Source organism: Mesoplodon bidens (assembly GCF_964165515.1).
Source record: "Mesoplodon bidens genome assembly, chromosome: 19".
NCBI lineage: Eukaryota > Metazoa > Chordata > Mammalia > Artiodactyla > Ziphiidae > Mesoplodon > Mesoplodon bidens.
This window is the reverse complement of record NC_138179.1, coordinates 7923865-7942114: the sequence shown is the minus strand read 5'-3', so window position 1 is coordinate 7942114 and position 18250 is coordinate 7923865. Positions and strand designations below refer to the sequence as shown.

At 39.7% G+C, this 18250-nt stretch overlaps 1 protein-coding gene across 1 annotated transcript in view; it reads right to left on the bottom strand.

The window, feature by feature from the left end:
* The window catches only part of APPBP2 (amyloid beta precursor protein binding protein 2), a 64413-nt gene extending 47545 nt beyond the window's left edge, over positions 1–16868 (bottom strand). The window contains exon 1 of the mRNA XM_081218984.1: positions 16453–16868. Within this exon, the coding sequence (XP_081075110.1) occupies positions 16453–16590 (138 nt within the window). The 5' untranslated portion in view covers positions 16591–16868. The remainder of the gene's footprint in view (positions 1–16452) is intronic.
* Positions 16869–18250: the final 1382 nt, after the last annotated feature.

The window sequence follows — 18250 nt, the reverse complement described above, 5'->3', positions numbered from 1 at the left end:
GGGTGTCTGTGAACTTAGTATGATTTTAGGCAGCCTCTCTGCTAATGGATGGGGTTGTGTTCCTGTTTGTTTGGCATGGGGTGTCCAGCACTGGAGCTTGCTGGCTGTTGGGTGGAGCTGGGTCTTAGTGTTGAGATGGAGATCTCTGGGAGAGCTCTTGCCGATTGCTATTACGTGGGGTGGGGAGGTCTCTGGTGGTCCAATGTTCTGAACTCGACTCTCTCACCTTGGAGGCACAGGCCTGACACCAGGCCGGAGCACCAAGACCCTGTCAGCCACACTGCAAGGTACGTGGGGATTTTCTTGCCTTTGGGGACATCTGAGGTCTTCTGCCAGCGTTCAGTATGTGTTCTGTAGTTGGTCCACGTGTAGATGTATTTTCGATGTATTTGTGGGGAGGAAGGTGATCTCTATGTCCCACTCCTCTGCCATCTTGAAGGTCCCCGTGCAATAGGAGGCTCCACTGAAGACACCAACCTCCGCAAGAGCTAGAGGTGCAGAGGCATTTTTTTCAGAGGATTTGCAGAGCTTGCTTTTCTTTTTCTTTTCCTTTGTGCTCTGTCTGGTTTCACTTGTTCACAGGGCGCTTCATGCAGAGGCCTCACACCCAGTACTTCAGATCAGAGTGCCCAGTGAGAAATGGCTGTGCTGACACCTCAGCTCAGCGGGCTGGGCTGTGTGCAGAGGCACTGTCCCTGACACTGCAACTCAAGATCTGCCTGATGTTTTAAAACTTCCATTTAAAATAGTATTTTAATACATGTGTTAAATGTTTATCCCAAATAATACATGTACACAGTTAAAAAAAAATACTACTGCCCCTCTTTCCCCTGCCTCAACTTCACCAAATGTTACTGAATTTATATATGCTATATAAATACAGTGCCTCAGAAGGCAGGAATTTTATTATATCAACTCACTTTACATTAGTAAGCACTTAACACTTAGCTCATTTGACAATAACATGGGTTTCAGAAAGAGGACATGATCCTGAATTCATCTGCCAAACGGGCCAGTTAACTTTGCACAGGGAAAACATACTACAAACTCATTTAGCAAACTCTTAGGCATAAATCACTAGTCATAATGGAGGCCAGGTCAGATTAGGTAGATATAGGAATACAAATCAATAATGACTGCTGGAAGGGAGGGGACAGGGAGTGCCACATGCTCAGGAAGGGGAGGCAGAAATGATATCTTCAAACAGTGATTGGATATTCATCTTAACCATAAACTTTCATAAGGAAAGATTCGCTATTTTTGGAGATGATGTTTTCTGAGGTTAGAAAAACAGGGACTTCCCTGGCAGTCCAGTAGCTGGGACCCAGCGCTCCCACTGCAGGGGGCACAGGTTTGATCCCTGGTCAGGGAACTAGGATCCCGCAAGCCACACAGTGTGGCCCAAAAAAAAAAAAGCTTCTGGGAATGTATATGATAAAATTCCCTTCCCTCACATATACCTTCACAGTTAACCAATAAAGAATAACTCAGGGAAAATAAAGCTGAGAGTTTATAATCATATCCTATTTGGGGGCTTAACAATGTGATATATTTCTGATTTGGGGCAGAAAAACAAATGCACGTATCAAAATATATACATACACATACTCCAAAAACAGTACAGGACCAAAAAACCTTAGTTTCTTACCAAAGTAACTCATCATTAGCAAACTTAAGGCTTAGAATTTCTTTTGTAAGACAGAAGAAATGGAAAGTTGTACAACTTTTTTTGCCTACACTTACTAGTCAAATAAAGACAATTAAACTAAACTTTATATGTTCTACAACTCATAGTATCCCTTTAATACTGCAAATTTCCTAACAAATGGATTTGAAACTAAAATTTAGGAAAGTAGTAACTTTAGTTACAATTTTAAATGTAAGTATGCCTATTAACAAACACAAGCTTTTTTTTTTTTTCTCTCAGCCGTTTAATTTTTCTAGCTAAAAAGGGGTCCGCATTTAAATTCTGGGGAGAGAGTAGTGATTTAACTGTTTCAAACCATCCTTTCCTGTACAGCAACTATAATTCAAAAAAAGAAAATCCTTACTAGGCTTATCCCCAAAAATGAAAATTTCTACATTTTATGAATGGGATTTTTGAATACCAATACAGAATAAAAAGAGCATTTAATCCTTACAGAGATCTTATATGTATGTGCCACTGTTCTAGGTGCTTTTCATAAGCAACTCACTCTGTCCTTCCACAGATGAGGAAACTGAGGCATATAAAGTTAAATAACCTGGTCTAAATCACACAATTAAGAAGTGGCAAGGCATTTGCAGCAACATGGATGCAACTAGAGATTATCATACTAAGTGAAGGAAGTCAGAAAGAGAAAGACAAATACCACATGGTATCACTTATAGGTGAAATCTAAAATATGGCACAAATGAACCTATCTACAAAATAGAAACAGATTCATAGATATAGGGAACAGATTTGTGGTTGCCAAGGAGGACAGGGGGAAGGAGAGGGATGGACTGGGAGTTTGTGGTTGGTAGAGGCAAACTATACATAGAGAATGGATAAACAACAAGGTCCTACTGTATAGCACAGGGAACTATATTCAATATCCCATGATAAATAATAATGGAAAAGAACAAAAACAAAAATCAAAAACAAAACAAAACAAACCCCAAATAATCTAGGCTTATTCCCCAAAATAAAAACTCAGAAAGGTTTAGAAAAAGATATAAAAGAAATCAAGTTCAAAACTATGGTCTAGGGACTTCCCTGGTGGTGCAGTGGTTAAGAATCTGCTTGCCAATGCAGGGGACATGGGTTCGAGCCCTGGTTGGGAAGATCCCACATGCCACAGAGCAATTAAAGCCATGTGCCACAACTACTGAGCCTGTGCTCTAGAGCCCATGCTCAACAAAAGAAGCCACTGCAACGAGAGCACGCACCGCAACAAAGAGTAGCCCCCGCCTGCTGCAACGAGAGAAACCTCGTGCGCAGCAATGAAGACCCAACACAGCCAAAATAAATAAAAATAAAGTAATATTTTGTTTTGTTTAACACACATAAGATACATTTATTCTTGTTCTCTAATCTCAAAATTCACTTGAAATGTAGCTCTGAAAAAATTAACCTTGGCATATAACTTGATATTCCTTTACTTTGCTCTCATGTTACATTGTATATTACATGTAATGTCCTTTATCTGTTGTTTAATTACAATCTTAACGTGTTGTCAGATTACACATTCTTGGATTAAAGTACCACAGAAGTATTTTAATATAACGCACACTTAATTAAAAAGCATTGGCTTGGCAAAAAAGTTCATTCGTTTTTTCCTGTAAGATGGCTCTAATAGCACTTAGTTTTCTTTAACTTCATTCGAAACAATTTTGTTAGATTGTATTGTGACAGCGGTCATATCAGCGTGCATTAAAAAAAACTTATCAAAATTGGGGAATTTTTGTGTAGCCATTTTAATATTGAAGGTGGAAGAAAAAAAGCAACATTTTCAGCATATTATGCTTTATCATTTCAAGAAAGGTAAAAACGCAACTGAAACACAAAAAAAGTTTTATGCAGTGTATGAAGAAGGTGCTGTGACTGATGGAACGTGTCAAAAGTGGTTCACGAAGTTCTGTACTGGAGATTTCTCACTAGATGATACTCAATGGTCGGGTAGACCAGTTGAAGTTGAAAGCAATCAAACTGAGACATTAACTGAGAACAATCAACATTATACCACGTGGGAGATAGCCGACATACTCAAAATATCCAAATCAAGCACTGAAAATCATTTGCACCAGCTTGGTTATGTTAATCACTTTGATGTTTGGGTTTCACGTTAAGTTAAGCGAAAAAAGCTTCTTGACCATATTTCCACATGCAATTCTCTATTTAGATGTAATGAAAATGTTCAGTTTTTAAAACAAATTGTGACGGGTGATGAAAAGTGGATACTGTACAATAACCTGGAACGGAAGAAATCATGGGGCAAGCGAAATGAACCACCACCAACCAAACCAAAGCCCGATCTTCACCCAAGGAAGGTGATGTTGTGTATATGGTGGGATTGGAAGGGAGTCCTCTATTATGAGCTCCTTCCAGAAAACCAAACAATTAATTCCAACAAGTACTGCTCCCAATTAGACCAACTGAAAGCAGAACTCAATGAAAAACGTTCAGAATTAGTCAACAAAAAACACGTAATCTTCCATCAGGATAATGCAAGACTGCATGTCTCTGATGACCAGGTAAAAACTGTTACAGCTTGGCTGGGAAGTTCTGATTCATCCACTGTATTCACCAGACACTGCACCTCCAGATTTCCATTTATTTCGGTCTTTACAAAATTCTCTTAATGGAAAAAAATTTCAATTCCCTGGAAGACTGTAAAAAGCACCTGGAATAGTTCTTTGCACAAAAAGATAAAATGTTTTGCGAAGAAGGAATTATGAAGCTGCCTGAAAAATAGCAGAAGGTAGTGGAACAAAATGGTGAATATGTTGTTTAATAAAGTTTTTGATGAAAATGAAAAATGTGTCTTTTATTTTTACCTAAAAACCAAAGGAACCTTTAGGCCAACCCAATAAATGCTTTCTTCTGGAGGTAAACCAAATATTTTAATTTCTTGCTTCTTATAACATTTTAATTGCTCAGTTGTTCCACTCATTGGTTCTATGTCATACTTTAAAAAAATATACAACTGACCAACAAACATGATTTTTTTATTTTGCAGGGCAAAGTGCTTTGCTTATTGGTTAAGTAAGCAAAAGGTTAAGTGGAAATGTTCACATTATTTAAAGCACAAGAAACAGTTAACTCTCAAACGGGAAGGCAACCCTTTCCTAACGTTTAAATACACCGTCCACATATAAAGATGATACTAGATTTGCCATCCATTAAATGAGAAATTGAGTTTTTTCCCCTATCATTACAAGAATGAACTTATGTCTAATACACAGATTCTCTAACTCTGTCTCTCACGTGATGGGTCAATGGCATAATTTTCAAGATACCATGATTGTGCTAATGGTGGAAGATGCTACCATGGTACAAATGGAAGGTCAAAACAAAAAACTAGTTGGATGTAAAATCTAACCAACAATGATAACCAGGCACATAAAACTCAATACGTATCAGTGATCTCTACATTTGGGTAAGAAGTTTCTCGACTCCTCTTCTTAAAGCTTCACTACCAATCTTGGTGAAAATTAGGTGTGTATCCATGAAGCACTAGAAAGAAGATAGTATGGTTATAACAAAACATCCTGCCTCTATAAGAAAACTCATTCTCTACAGCTGAAACATTGTAAATCAACTATACTGCATTTTTTTAATTGTAAAAAACAAAAAAAAAAACCAAAAACTCACTTCTGTATTCTAGATAGCCAACTTTAAAACATTTTTCCCTTTGAGTCCAGAATTGCATATACTTTTTTTTTTTTTTTTTTTGCGGTACGCAGGCCTCTCACTGTTGTGGCCTCTCCCGTTGCAGAGCACAGGCTCTGGACGTGCAGGCTCAGCGGCCATGGCTCACGGGCCCAGCCGCTCCACGGCATGTGGGATCTTCCCAGACCGGGGCACGAACCCGTGTCCCCTGCATCGGCAGGTGGACTCTCAACCACTGCGCCACCAGGGAAGCCCATATATACATTTTTAAATAAGAAAATATAGAAAAGAATTTATAAAAAAGAGTAACATTCATTCAATTTTACCATCTAGAGAAAACCACTGTCAACATGACAACACGTTTCTTTTTGGTCCTCTTTTTCTTCCTGATATGCAGGAGTTTTCAGTATGTTTCATAAATTTTAATTCTCCATTATGGATGTTAAAAACTATTTTTTTTTTTTTTTTTTTTTTTTTTTTTTCTTTTTGTGGTATGCAGGCCTCTCACTGTTGCGGCCTCTCCCGTTGCGGAGCACAGGCTCCGGACGCGCAGGCCCAGCGGCCACGGCTCACGGGCCCAGCCGCTCCGCGGCATATGGGATCCTCCCAGACCGGGGCACGAACCCGTATCCCCTGCATCGGCAGGCGGACTCTCAGCCACTGCGCCACCAGGGAGGCCCTCTATTTTTTTCATTACACATTTTTAAGTTATTAAACTTGGTTCCAAGACACAAGAGTTAGAGAGAAATCATATCTTTAAAACTGAATCTTCCAATCTAAGAAGAAAATATGTTTCTTCTACACTTATTGAAGACTTTCAGATTTCTGTACACCTCTTTTTGGATTTACTCCATGGCATGTTTTCTTTTAACAAGTCAAACATATTCTTTCCTATATTGCATATAGAAAAATTATCAAATTTTTAATTATAAATGTGTAATCATCCTCCTATTGAATTATCTTATTGTAGTTTTTCACTTGATTTTGCTAGATTTTTCTTATTCTAACTGCATTGGTTAGCCCTTCAAGAATGTTGAATATGTAGTATACAGCTCCAGAAATAAGTCTGAAAAATCACTTAAATACCAATAATATCAAATGTTATTTGAATATACCCAAGAAAGTATCTAACATTGGCGGGAGTTTTGTCTGCTGAGGGAGGAGGCATGTGAACAAAGAGAAAAGTACAATTTCTCAATTCTTTTACAGTTTTTAGTCTATCAACTTCTCTCTTGGATCATTTGTATCTTCCTAGAAACACAATTTCAGTAAGGTTTTCAGACTGATTAGCACAGAATTACATACGCTACTGTACATCTAAAGAAGCTATTCTGTAACTCAAAAAGCTATTTTTCCCCTTTCCACTGTATCTATGATTGTTTTTACTTTCTCATTCCTAATTTTGAGAATGTGAGCTTTCTCTCACACTTGTTGATCTGGCTAGCTAGTGAATTAACTACTTAGTTAGTTGAATTATTTACTTTTCTTTTAAACCAATCACCTCAACTTATTTCTTTTTTTTAAGACTTCTTAAAAATTAAATTTATTTATTTTATTTATTTATTTTTGGCTGCGTTGGGTCTTCATTGCTGCACGTGGGCTTTCTCTAGTTGCGGCAAGCAGCGGGTACTCTTCGTTGCAATGTGCGGGCTTCTCATTGCGGTGGCTTCTCTTGTTGCGGAGCACAGGCTCTAGGCGCGCAGGCTTCAGTAGTTGTGGCTTGCGGGCTCTAGAGTGCAGGCTCAGTAGTTGTGGCGCAAGGGCTTAGTTGCTCCGTGGCATGGGGGATCTTCCTGGACCAGGGCTCAAACCCGTGTCCCCTGCATTGGCAGGCGGATTCTTAACCACTGAGCCACCAGGGAAGTCCCTCAACTTATTTCTTGGTCACGCTAATATTTTAGAATATCAATTTTTAAGCTATTCCCCTCTTAGTACAACTTCATGTCCCAGATACCTTATTCTCAAAAATTCAATTTTACTTCTTTTATACATCAAAATAATATAGTCATAAAAATCCAAGCAGTATAAAAAAAAGAGAGGATAATAAACAAAAACAACATAAGTACTTTGCTTGTTATCTTTTTAAAAATAATTAGAGACCTTTATTAATGTTAAGTGTAAAACACAACCTACTAAATTAAAATATTAATAATGTTCCTGGATTTTAGGATATTTGGAAGATACTTCAGGAAATAATTTTGTTGATCCAAGTTTCTTTAAAAAAATCTGTCAAAGGATGTTTGAGTGGATTCTTTTTTCCTACTCTCAAATGTCTTGGAAGCTACGGAAACATTTTAAATTATTTTAATTTTAAAACTTTTTAAAGGTAATATACTGCGCATGATAAAACTGATAATTTGAGGAATTTATTCTACTTAGAATATTACAGTAAGCCAATAGTAACATCAATAAATGGATATCATTTTTTTAAGAAAAGAGAGAATATAGGTACAAAGTTAAAAATGACTATAATCCTATCCCTTGAATAAACACTATGAAATTTTGTGTTCCTCTAATTTTTTTCAACACATACACAAATGTACACATATATTCCTCCATTTAAAAACAACAGGATTATATTATTCACACTACTTTGTAACAAGCTTTTTATTCTCCCCATGTGCTCTCTACCTCAGTATACACAGCATCCTCATTCTTTCTTTTTTTTTTTTTTCTGGCCACACTACGCGGCATGTGGGATCTTAGTTCCCCAACCAGGAATCAAACCCATGCCCCCTGCAGTGGAAGCATGGAGTCTTAACCACTGGACCACCAGGGAAGTCCCAGCATCCTCATTCTTTCTAACTGCAGTATGATATTCCATTCCTGATTGATTAGCATATAGTTGTTTCCAATTTTTGCCATGATAAACAATACTGTACTTAATATCCCCAAATAGAATTTTCTGCACAGTCAACAAGCATTCCTGTAAGAAAAAAAAATTTAATGGTATTATGGATTAAAGGGTATGAGTTATTTGAATCATTAAACCATGACAATCTAGTAAGTGAAGATGAATGTTAATTTTTAAACCTTTTTATTGAAGTAAAACATATACACAGATGAGTGCACAATTCATATTTAAAATATAAAGCTCTAAGAGGTACAAACTATTATGTACAAAATAAGCTACAAGGATATACTGTACAACACAGGGAATATCACCAATATTTTATATGAACTATAAATGGAGTATAACCTTTAAAAATTGTGAATCACTATATTGTACACCTGTAACTTGTATAATACTGTACAGCAACTATACTTCAATAAAAAATATATATAATTTAGGACTCCCCTGGTGGAGCAGTGGTTTAGAATCTGCCTGCCAATGCAGGGGACACAGGTTCGAGCCCTGGTCCGGGAAGATCCCACATGGTGCAGAGCAACTAAGCCCGTGCACCACAACTACAGAGCCTGTGCTCTAGAGCCCGTGAGCCACAACTACTGAGCCCACGTGCCACAACTAATGAAGCCCACGCACCTAGAGCCCATGCTCCACAACAAGAGAAACCACCACAATGAGAAGCCCACGTACCGCAACAAAGAGTAGCCCCCGCTCACGGCAACTAGAGAAAGCCCACGTGCAGCAATGAAGACCCAATGCAGCTAAAAAATAATTAATTAATTTTAAAATATATGTATATAATTTAAAAAGAAAATGAAAGAATAAAATGTAAAGCTCAATAAATTTTCACAAAGTGAACACACCCATAACCAACATGCAGATCATAAAACAGAGTATTATCAGAATCCCAGACATCTCCCTTTGTGCCCCTGCATAGTCACTATCCTCCAAGGATAACTGCTCCTGACTTATAATACTTGTGATTAATTTTGCCTGTTTTTGAACTTTAAACAAATGGAATCACACTACCTATCCACATTTTCCAAACTGCACCAAGGTTCCCTGGGGCACTGCAAGATATTTTAAGTTTGGAAGAAACAATATTCCACATCTGTATTAAACCATGCCAAATACTAGATTGCTACATTCCTTTCAACAACATCTTTATCTTTGTGAAGCAGCATTTTCAGTGGTTGCTATAATAAAAATTATGTGCAAAAATCATTATGGAACAGAAAATGGAATGGTGGTGACCAATCTGATTCCAAGATGTGAGAAGTTGTACAGTGCCCGACAAACACACACAACCCAGTAATAAGTAACTGTGGTTATTTAAGAATGATGTACACTACTCTTTGTTCTTTCAATTTTTGTGTAGTATTCTTTTAATGGCTCTTAAGTTGTTAGGATGTACATATGATTAATTGTTTATATCTACTTAATGAACAGAACTGTTAGGTATTTCTTTTGGCCTAAGGGTGCTATGAGGGGAGAGAGTTTGGGAGCCTCTGATACATACTCCTACGACTGATTTCTTTCACTCAATACCATTTGTGAGATTCATCCATATGGTTTCTAACAGTTGCAATTCATTCATTTTCATTGCAAAATATTCCACTATACGACTACTCCACAATTTATTTATTAATTCTCCTACTGATAGACATTGGGATAGTTTCCACTTTTTGGTTATCACGAATAGTATTGCTATGACCTTTTTTTTTTTTGGTCACACTGCACAGCTTGTGGAATCTCAATTCCCCAACCAAGGATTGAACCTGGGCCATGGCAGTGAAAGCACCAAATCCTAATCACTAGACCACCAGGGAACTCCCTGAACGTTCTTAAGTGTATATATCTTGAGATGGAATTATAGGGTATATATATGTTCAGTTTTAGATGATGATGTTAGTTTTCCAAAATGGTATATCAATTTACATTCCCATTAACAGTATATGAGAGTTCTGATTGCTCCATATCCTTACCAACACTTATTTCTTTTTCATTTAGTCATTCTGAGGAAAGTATAGGAGGACAGCAATTTCCCTGAAGACAAAATGAGGTTGAGCATTTTTCCAGATGTTTGACAGGCCCTTGGAATGTCCCCTTTTGGATGTCTATTGAAGTTATTTCTCCATTAAAAAAAATGGGTTCTTATTTTCTTAATTTCTAGTTCTTTAGATGCAGGATGATTCCTTTGTCAGATATATGAGCTGCAAATATCTTCTACTCTGTGGCATGGCTTTTCCCTTTCTAAAACATTTATTGATTTATTTTTATCTTTGGCTGTGTCGGGTCTTCGTTGCTGAATGCGAGCTTTCTTTAGTTGCGGTGAGCGGGGGCTACTCTTTGTTGCTGTGCGCGGGCTTCTCACTGCAGAGGTTTCTCTTGTTGTGGAGCGCAGGCTCTAGGTGCGCAGGCTTCAGTCAGTCGTTGTGGCGCACAAGCTCCAGAGCGCAGGCTCAGAAGATGTGGCGCACGGGCTTAGTTGCTCCGCAGCATGTGGGATCTTCCTGGACCAGGGCTCGAACCCATGTCCCCTGCTTTGGCAAGCAGATTCTTAACCACTGCGCCACAAGGGAAGCCCCAGCTTTTCCCTTTTAATGGTGTCTATCTATCAATCTATTTATTTATGGCTGAGTTGGGTCTTTGTTGCTGCGCGTGAGCTTTCTCTAGTTGCAGTGAGTGGGGGCTACTCTTCATTGCAGTGCGCGGGCTTCTCGTTGTGGTGGTTTCTCTCGTTGCAGAGCATGGGCTCTAGGTGCGTGGGCTTCAGCAGTGTGGTGTGCAGGCTCAGTAGATGTGGTGCACGGGCTTAGTTGCTCTGCAGCATGTGGGATCTTCCTGGACCAGGGCTCGAACCGTGTACCCTGCACTGGCCGACAGATTCTTAACCACTGCGTCACCGGGAAAGCCCCAGCTTTTCCCTTTTAATGGTATTTTTTATGAATAGATGTTCTTGATCTTAACGTAGTCCAATTTTTCAAGTTATCTTTATATTTAGCTCATTTGTATCCTATTTAATAAATCTTTGCTGACATAGTGAAAACTTTTTTTCCTAAAAAACTGTTTTTTCACACTTAGATCAGCAATCCACCCAAAAATGGTAACTGTGTATGATATAAGTTAAGATCGTGATCCTTCTCCCCCTACCTGGATATCTAACTGACCAACACCATTATTTGATTTTCCTTCCTCCATTGTACTGCTGTGTCACTTTTATTATAAACCAGGTGACAGTATACATGTGTCAGTCTGTTTCTGGACTGTATTGCTCCATTGGTCTATTTGTCTACCCATGTGCCAAAACCATCTTACCTTGTTACAGCTTGATATTTGATTGTGTAAGCCCTCCAGATTTTCTTTCTTCTTCATGGTTGACTTAGCTTGATACTGCATTTTAATTTGCATTTCATCTGAGCATCTTTTGATATTTATTATGATTAGTATTAGATGTTTTCTCCTTGTATGAGGCAGCTGTTCAGGTCTTCTGAAAACAAGTTGGTTGTCCTTTACATACTAATTAGTATTAGATCTTTCTGTATTAGGATATTCACCCCTCATGTGACTAATGTTGCCATTTGCATAGTCTTTTTTAAAAATGTGCTTAGGGCTTCCCTGGTGGCGCAGTGGTTGAGAGTCCGCCTGCCGATGCAGGGGACACGGGCTCGTGCCCCGGTCCGGGAAGATCCCACATGCCGCAGAGCGGCTGGGCCCGTGAGCCATGGCCGCTGAGCCTGCGCGTCCGGAGCCTGTGCTCCGCAACGGGAGAGGCCACAACAGTGAGAGGCCCGTGTACCGAAAAAAAAAAAAAAGTGCTTACAATTTCCCCCCTATTTTTTAATGTACTCAAAAGTATCAATTTCTTTTTTTCCTCCTGGGTTTTGGTTTCAGGCTTAGAAAAGCCTTCTCTATGCCAAGACAGCATTAGTGTTGGCAAGATGAGTAACAGAGGACTTCACGTTTTACATTACTCATTTTTATAAAGTTTGACATTTTTTAAATTTGTAAATTACCTCAATAATTTCTTAAAAAAGAATTTCAGTCATTTCCCACTCTAAGATACTGACCCTATAATTTATTCTGATACTTTTATGATTTCATTTGCCATATTTAAATCTTTAATTCACCTGGAATTCATTTTGGTATAAGGTGTGAAGTAGAAGTCTAACATTCCCCCCAAATAACCAATTTTCCCCCATTTATTTAAAATACAGCACTCTCCTATAACTTTATTATGTCATATATTCTTAAATATGCTTTGGTTTCTATCTAGTCTGTCTACTATGTTCTAGTAATGTTCTGTCTACTATGTTCTATAAATCAATTTCCCTCTTTGCTGTTCTTATGCCAATACCATGTTGTTTTAAAATATATAGCCTTCTAATACACTTGACTATCCTAAATACTGTACATCTTCAAAATTTCCTTGGCTCATTTATTCTCATGTAATTCATTCCTCCATATAAATATATTTAATCAGTTTCCTACACCCAATAAAATTCTGAGATCCTGATTCAAGTTGTAATAAATTCACAGCTTAAACTGACATGAGTGGCCGTATTTACAACATATTACCTTCTCATCCAGACACATGGTATGGCTGGCTATTTATGTTTTTTTATGCCCTGCCTCCCCTAAAGTTTTTGCTCTCAATTTATTAAGCCTAAGAGTTTTTTATGTGAAAAGAATATTAACTCTTTGGTTGTCAAATATGTTGCAAGATTTTTTTGTCAATTTGTCACCAGCCAATTAAAAAAAATATTAGTTGAGGCTGTGTATAACTAAGAATAGAAATAAACACAGAAAAAGAAAAAATTAATTCAACTCTAATACTAAATCAGGCATTAATTTGTATAGTTTTCAGCATGAGACTTACAATAATAATTTTTAAAAATCCCAAATTATTAAGTTTAAGACTGAAAACAATAAATAGAACACATTATGGAAACACTTCACTGGGTCAAAACTTAATTCTATGGAAAATTCTGTAATTGGAACAGGATAAAATAGACCATTCAGCAGTTACAATAAAAAGAAAAGTTCATAAACTTCACTCTTTGAAGAACCCAGCCCTTCACTCTATTTGCCTTCAGTTGGTCTACAATTTTACAATTCTTTCTATTCACTTTACCTACTTCTATACCCAAATTGTTGAGTATCCTTAGAGAAAACCCATTCTGATTCAAAGATTATCCTGTAGGATACTGTTTTATGGAACCATCTATATCGCCTATCATTTTTTTTAAAACATATTTTTACTGAGCATCCCTTTCTATATAACTTAGTAGCCATTTGCAACTTCTGTTTAGCCTTTCTACATAAAAGCCACCACTCCTATCCCTGATTCTCAGCAGATGATCTTACCTCCTAATTCAAAACTACCATTCTTTGCAAACTTAGTTATGTAGACACTTTATGTCTTTAACTCTTTGCATCCCATCTTAGAGGAAGAAGTATTCCTTCCTCAACTCCAGTGTAAGACTAATACCTTGGACTTCCCTGGTAGCGCAGTGGTTAAGAATCCGCCTGCCAACGCAGGGGACACGGGTTCAAGCCCTGGTCCGGGAAGATCCCACATGCCGTGGAGCAACTAAGCCCACGCACCACAACTACTAAGCCTGTGCTCTAGAGCCCACGAGCCGCAACTACTGAAGCCCGCGCACCTAGAGCCCGAGCTCCGCAACAAGAGAAGCCACCGCAATGAAGAGTAGCCCCCACTTGCCGCAACTAGAGAAAGCCCGTGCGCAGCAACCAAGACCCAATGCAGCCAAAAATAAATACATTAAAATAAATAAATAAATAAAAAGACTAATACCTTAATTTATGCAGGGTGAAGGAAGGGGCAAGGTACATTAATTTAACGCTCCTACTCAAGGACTCTGCTCTGTAATTTATTTCCTGCCTTACTTGTATATTCAACCTCTCATTTCGTTTTGGTTTCTGCCATTCAGCCAATAAATATATTCTAACATCTTCCATTCTTAAAAAACAACTTTCACATTTTATCCTTTCTACATATCAATACCCCTCTCCCTTCCCTTTTTAGGGAGTACTCAGCCTGTCTACCTCATCTCCCATTCATTCCATAACCCCATTTCCTAAAGCTTTATGACTGTGCCTTCACCTGAAGCTACTGACAAAAACTAACATAGTGACACTAGACTATGGTGAATCAGGATGGGGAAATTTTTGATTGCACAAATACTATTATTTTGTCTATGACTATGCCTATTGATGGAAGTTGGGACAGCTGGAGGGAGGGATCTGACTGTGAGTTTCTCCTTGGCTCTAAATTGGAGAAAAGTGGAAACTGTAAACATTAAGCAAGAAAGCAAGGAACTCAGGAACTAAATATTAGGTATGAGACCTAGACTAAATTACTTAAATTTCTCACCTATAAAACAGGGTTATACCCCACTTTACAGTTTAATTGTGAGGCTTAAACAAAATAACTGTGTAAAAGCACTTACAGTTCCAGGCACATGTTAAACACCTTCCTTCACCTTAGTACAGTGCCATATTCCCTACAGGCACACAGCTATTAAGGAGTACAAGTGTACCAAAAAAGACACCATATTAAAACTTTGTGGACTATGTGAAACAGAAAATGTGGCAAAAGCACCATCTGTTCATACTCACTGTTAATAATCCACAAATGAAAAGCTTTAATTAGAAATAAAGTTACTAGAAGATATCCAAGTACTTTGAGGGAATTCAACCACTAAATATACTTTGATTAAATTTCCAATGATTTTCTCTAAAAAGTGTAAAAGATTACACGCGATTTATTAAAATAGATAGAGTTAGCATACACAAAAAGCTGCAGTTTCCCAGCCTGAGAAAGAAATCCAACTCATCCTTCCTGGGAGGAATGAATCTTAAATATATTAAACTTCCTTAGATATGCACAAAAGTAAATCAATGTATCAAAGGGATCTGGAATAAAGGGAGATTTTTCTCTAATTTCCCCTCCCCCCAAATAATAACATAAATGACCAAAATGAATATTCCCCAAATATCTAGGGGGAAAAAAATTTAATTGTTAGAATTGGTGTAAAGCAGCTGGATTTAGTAGAATGCAGCAAGTCAGCTGCTTTCTGAAAAAATATTCGGGGTGGAGAAAGCGGGCAACCTTCCCGATGAAACAACTGCCATAAAACATCATACATATATAAGAACATACACATCTGTTAAATATCAATTTACAATGTTCCAGCCAACTTACAAATCAAGAGGAAGTGTTTAGATCTAAAAAATAAATCACACTTTACTTCTAGTCAAATTTTGCGTGGGTGGCTACAGGAGAAGAGGCGTTATCCACGCCGATTCAAGGCAAAGAGGATTGAATAATAAGTCCACTGTTCACATTCAAATGTGGGGGGAGAGGAAAAGGGAGGCTCCCAGTCCATAAAGTTCTCCTCCCTCTCTAAACACTGCAAAACTGTCCACGTCTAAAGACACTTACCCCTGAAACTACTTGGAGACTGACTTGGAAACTTTTTGTTCAGATTTCTGAGGGGGAGCGATTTAGGAATGCTGCAAGATTACAACTTGTAAATATATGAACATACTTTAAATTCTAAAGTTTTTTTTTCTAAGGATTTCCCCCCTTTCAAGTAGTTTATCACCACTCCCATGTTAATAAACCCCCCTTTTCAACCCCTAGTATAAACAAAAAACAAAGCTTTAAAGGATATGCGAATAAGGCACACGACTACTTCCAGTAATTCCTCAACTCCCTCCCAATTAGGAAGAAATAGGTAAAGTTAAGGAACAATTAGCAGAAGAAAAAAAAAAAACTTGGGAAGGAAGGCGGCGAGAAAAGAAACTAGAAAGGAGGGGAAAAGAGCAAAGAAAAGTCCAGCTGATGGTGACACCTAATTGGGAAGGGAGGGCAGAAAATACCCCCAAGACACAGGCTAGAAGGGAAAGACTGAGTGGGACAAGGGCGCAATAGAGGAAGTCCACGCAAAAGGCCTACCCAAAGGGGCCCCAATGTAGGAGGGAACACCAAAGGGGGGAAAAGACTCTTTAGGAAGACGTATCCATCAAGGCCCAAGAGCTTGCGGGACAGAGGCTACCAGATGGGGTGTTTCTATACTGGTCACCCCGACACCGCCCCATATGTCTCGGAAGACGACCCTGCTACAAGGGGTAAGGGGTTAAACGCGGGGGTTCGCGGACGTGGAAGGGGGTGCGGCCCCAGGGGTTGCGGCAGGAGAGCAGAGCGCTGGCCCACGGTCCATACCTTATAGTAAACATCGAACTGAATGTTCTCGGGTAAGGAGCGGATGTCTCGGCGTGAGCGGATGTAGTTGTCCACGACAGCGGAGATGGCGGTATTATAGAGGGTCTCTGGGATCCACTCTAGTTCCACGGCCGCCATCTTCCTTCCCTCCTCCTCCGCCTCCTCCGCCTCCTCCTCCCGAAGGCCCCCGCCTCCCTCCGTAGCGAACTCCTCGGCGGCCCCGGAGGATTCCGAGGGGCGGCGGCGGCCACGCGGGCACACAGCAGAAGGGCGCGGCTGCCCTGGCTCCTCCGGGCGAGCTGCGGGCGGCGAAAGCGGGCGCAGGCCCGTGTGGACAGCGGGCCAGGGATCCGGGGGCAGCCAGGCCGAGGCCTCACATTCCGTGTTTGCGAGCACCCTGGGATCCGTCCCAGTGCCTCTCTCTGCAGGGGCGGGACTACGTGTGCGGCGTCATGACGTCAGCATACGCCGACGCGCTGGAGGGAAGGAATGCGGCAGGCGAAACACTTGGGAAGAAAAGATCTGTGATCCCGCCCTCGGGGAACATACTTTCCGAGGGCGCTGGAGTTCCGTGGATGGGGGTGAGCTTTTTTCACTGCGACAAGTTATGACAGGTTTTTAAGCAGCTCCTTCCGAGTCACCGGCCTCATCAGTCTGCTTCGGGGGCTCTTAGGCACGGACCCTTTCCAGGCTCAGGTAGAAGTTTGGATGCAGAGTTATCAGTCCATTAAAAATCATGCATTCAGAGAATTCACATTACTCTGGAAACCCTCCCTTAGACTCCGGTCCCTAAGCCAAGTTAGGAACCTTTGGCCTAGGAACTAGGGATCAGGATGGTAGGGAGACTTGCATTGTGTAACCATTTGCCCTGTTTGAACTTTACTATGTTTCTTTTTCTAAATGAAACTTACCAAAAAAAGGGGGGGGGGAAGAACTGCTTTAGAAGAATTTGGTGGGAAGGTTAGCCTTATTATGGATTTACAAATAGTGGTGAGAGAAAAAGGGCTAAATGGTAACTGTGATATGACTGTGGTAAAACAGAAATGAAGATATCTGTTTCCTTCCGTCCTCAGCCTGAGTATCTGCTACTTATGTAACTTAATTTTCCAAGTCAGTGATTTCAAGAACTTTATGCAACATCTTTCTGCTCTAGGAATTTAACAAGGAAATTACTGGCCGTAATTGGTGACACTGTCAATCTCGTAGTCACGCTGTAGCAATGTAAAACCTGAAAACAATGATGATAATGTGCTGACATTTAGAGCTAAAGGAATTGGAAGTGGCTCTTCCAGTTCACCCTGCTATTTCAATGTTAAATGGTTAAATAGTTTGGTAAGAAAGAAAGAAGGAAACACACTTAGTCCTCTTCTCAGTCTGTACCAGTTCTTACTCTGTAGTCCATGAACCTGGGAAAGCTGTGATTAGCCTTAAGGTGGGGTTGCCAGAATTGGCAAGTAAAAAAATACAAATGCCCAGTTACATTTTTTTTTTTTTTCGGTACGCGGGCCTCTCACTGTTGTGGCCTCTCCCGTTGCAGAGCACAGGCTCCGGACGCGCAGGCTCAGCGGCCATGGCTCACGGGCCCAGCCGCTCCGCGGCATGTGGGATCTTCGCGGACCGGGGCACAAACCCGTGTCCCCTGCATCGGCAGGCGGACTGTCAACCACTGCGCCACCAGGGAAGCTCTGCCCAGTTACATTTTAATTTCACATAAACAACGAATCCCTACCTTAAGGCACTAAATCCAGAATTAGAATCCATCGGCAGGCCAGACCCTTGTGAACCGGATGAACAGAGA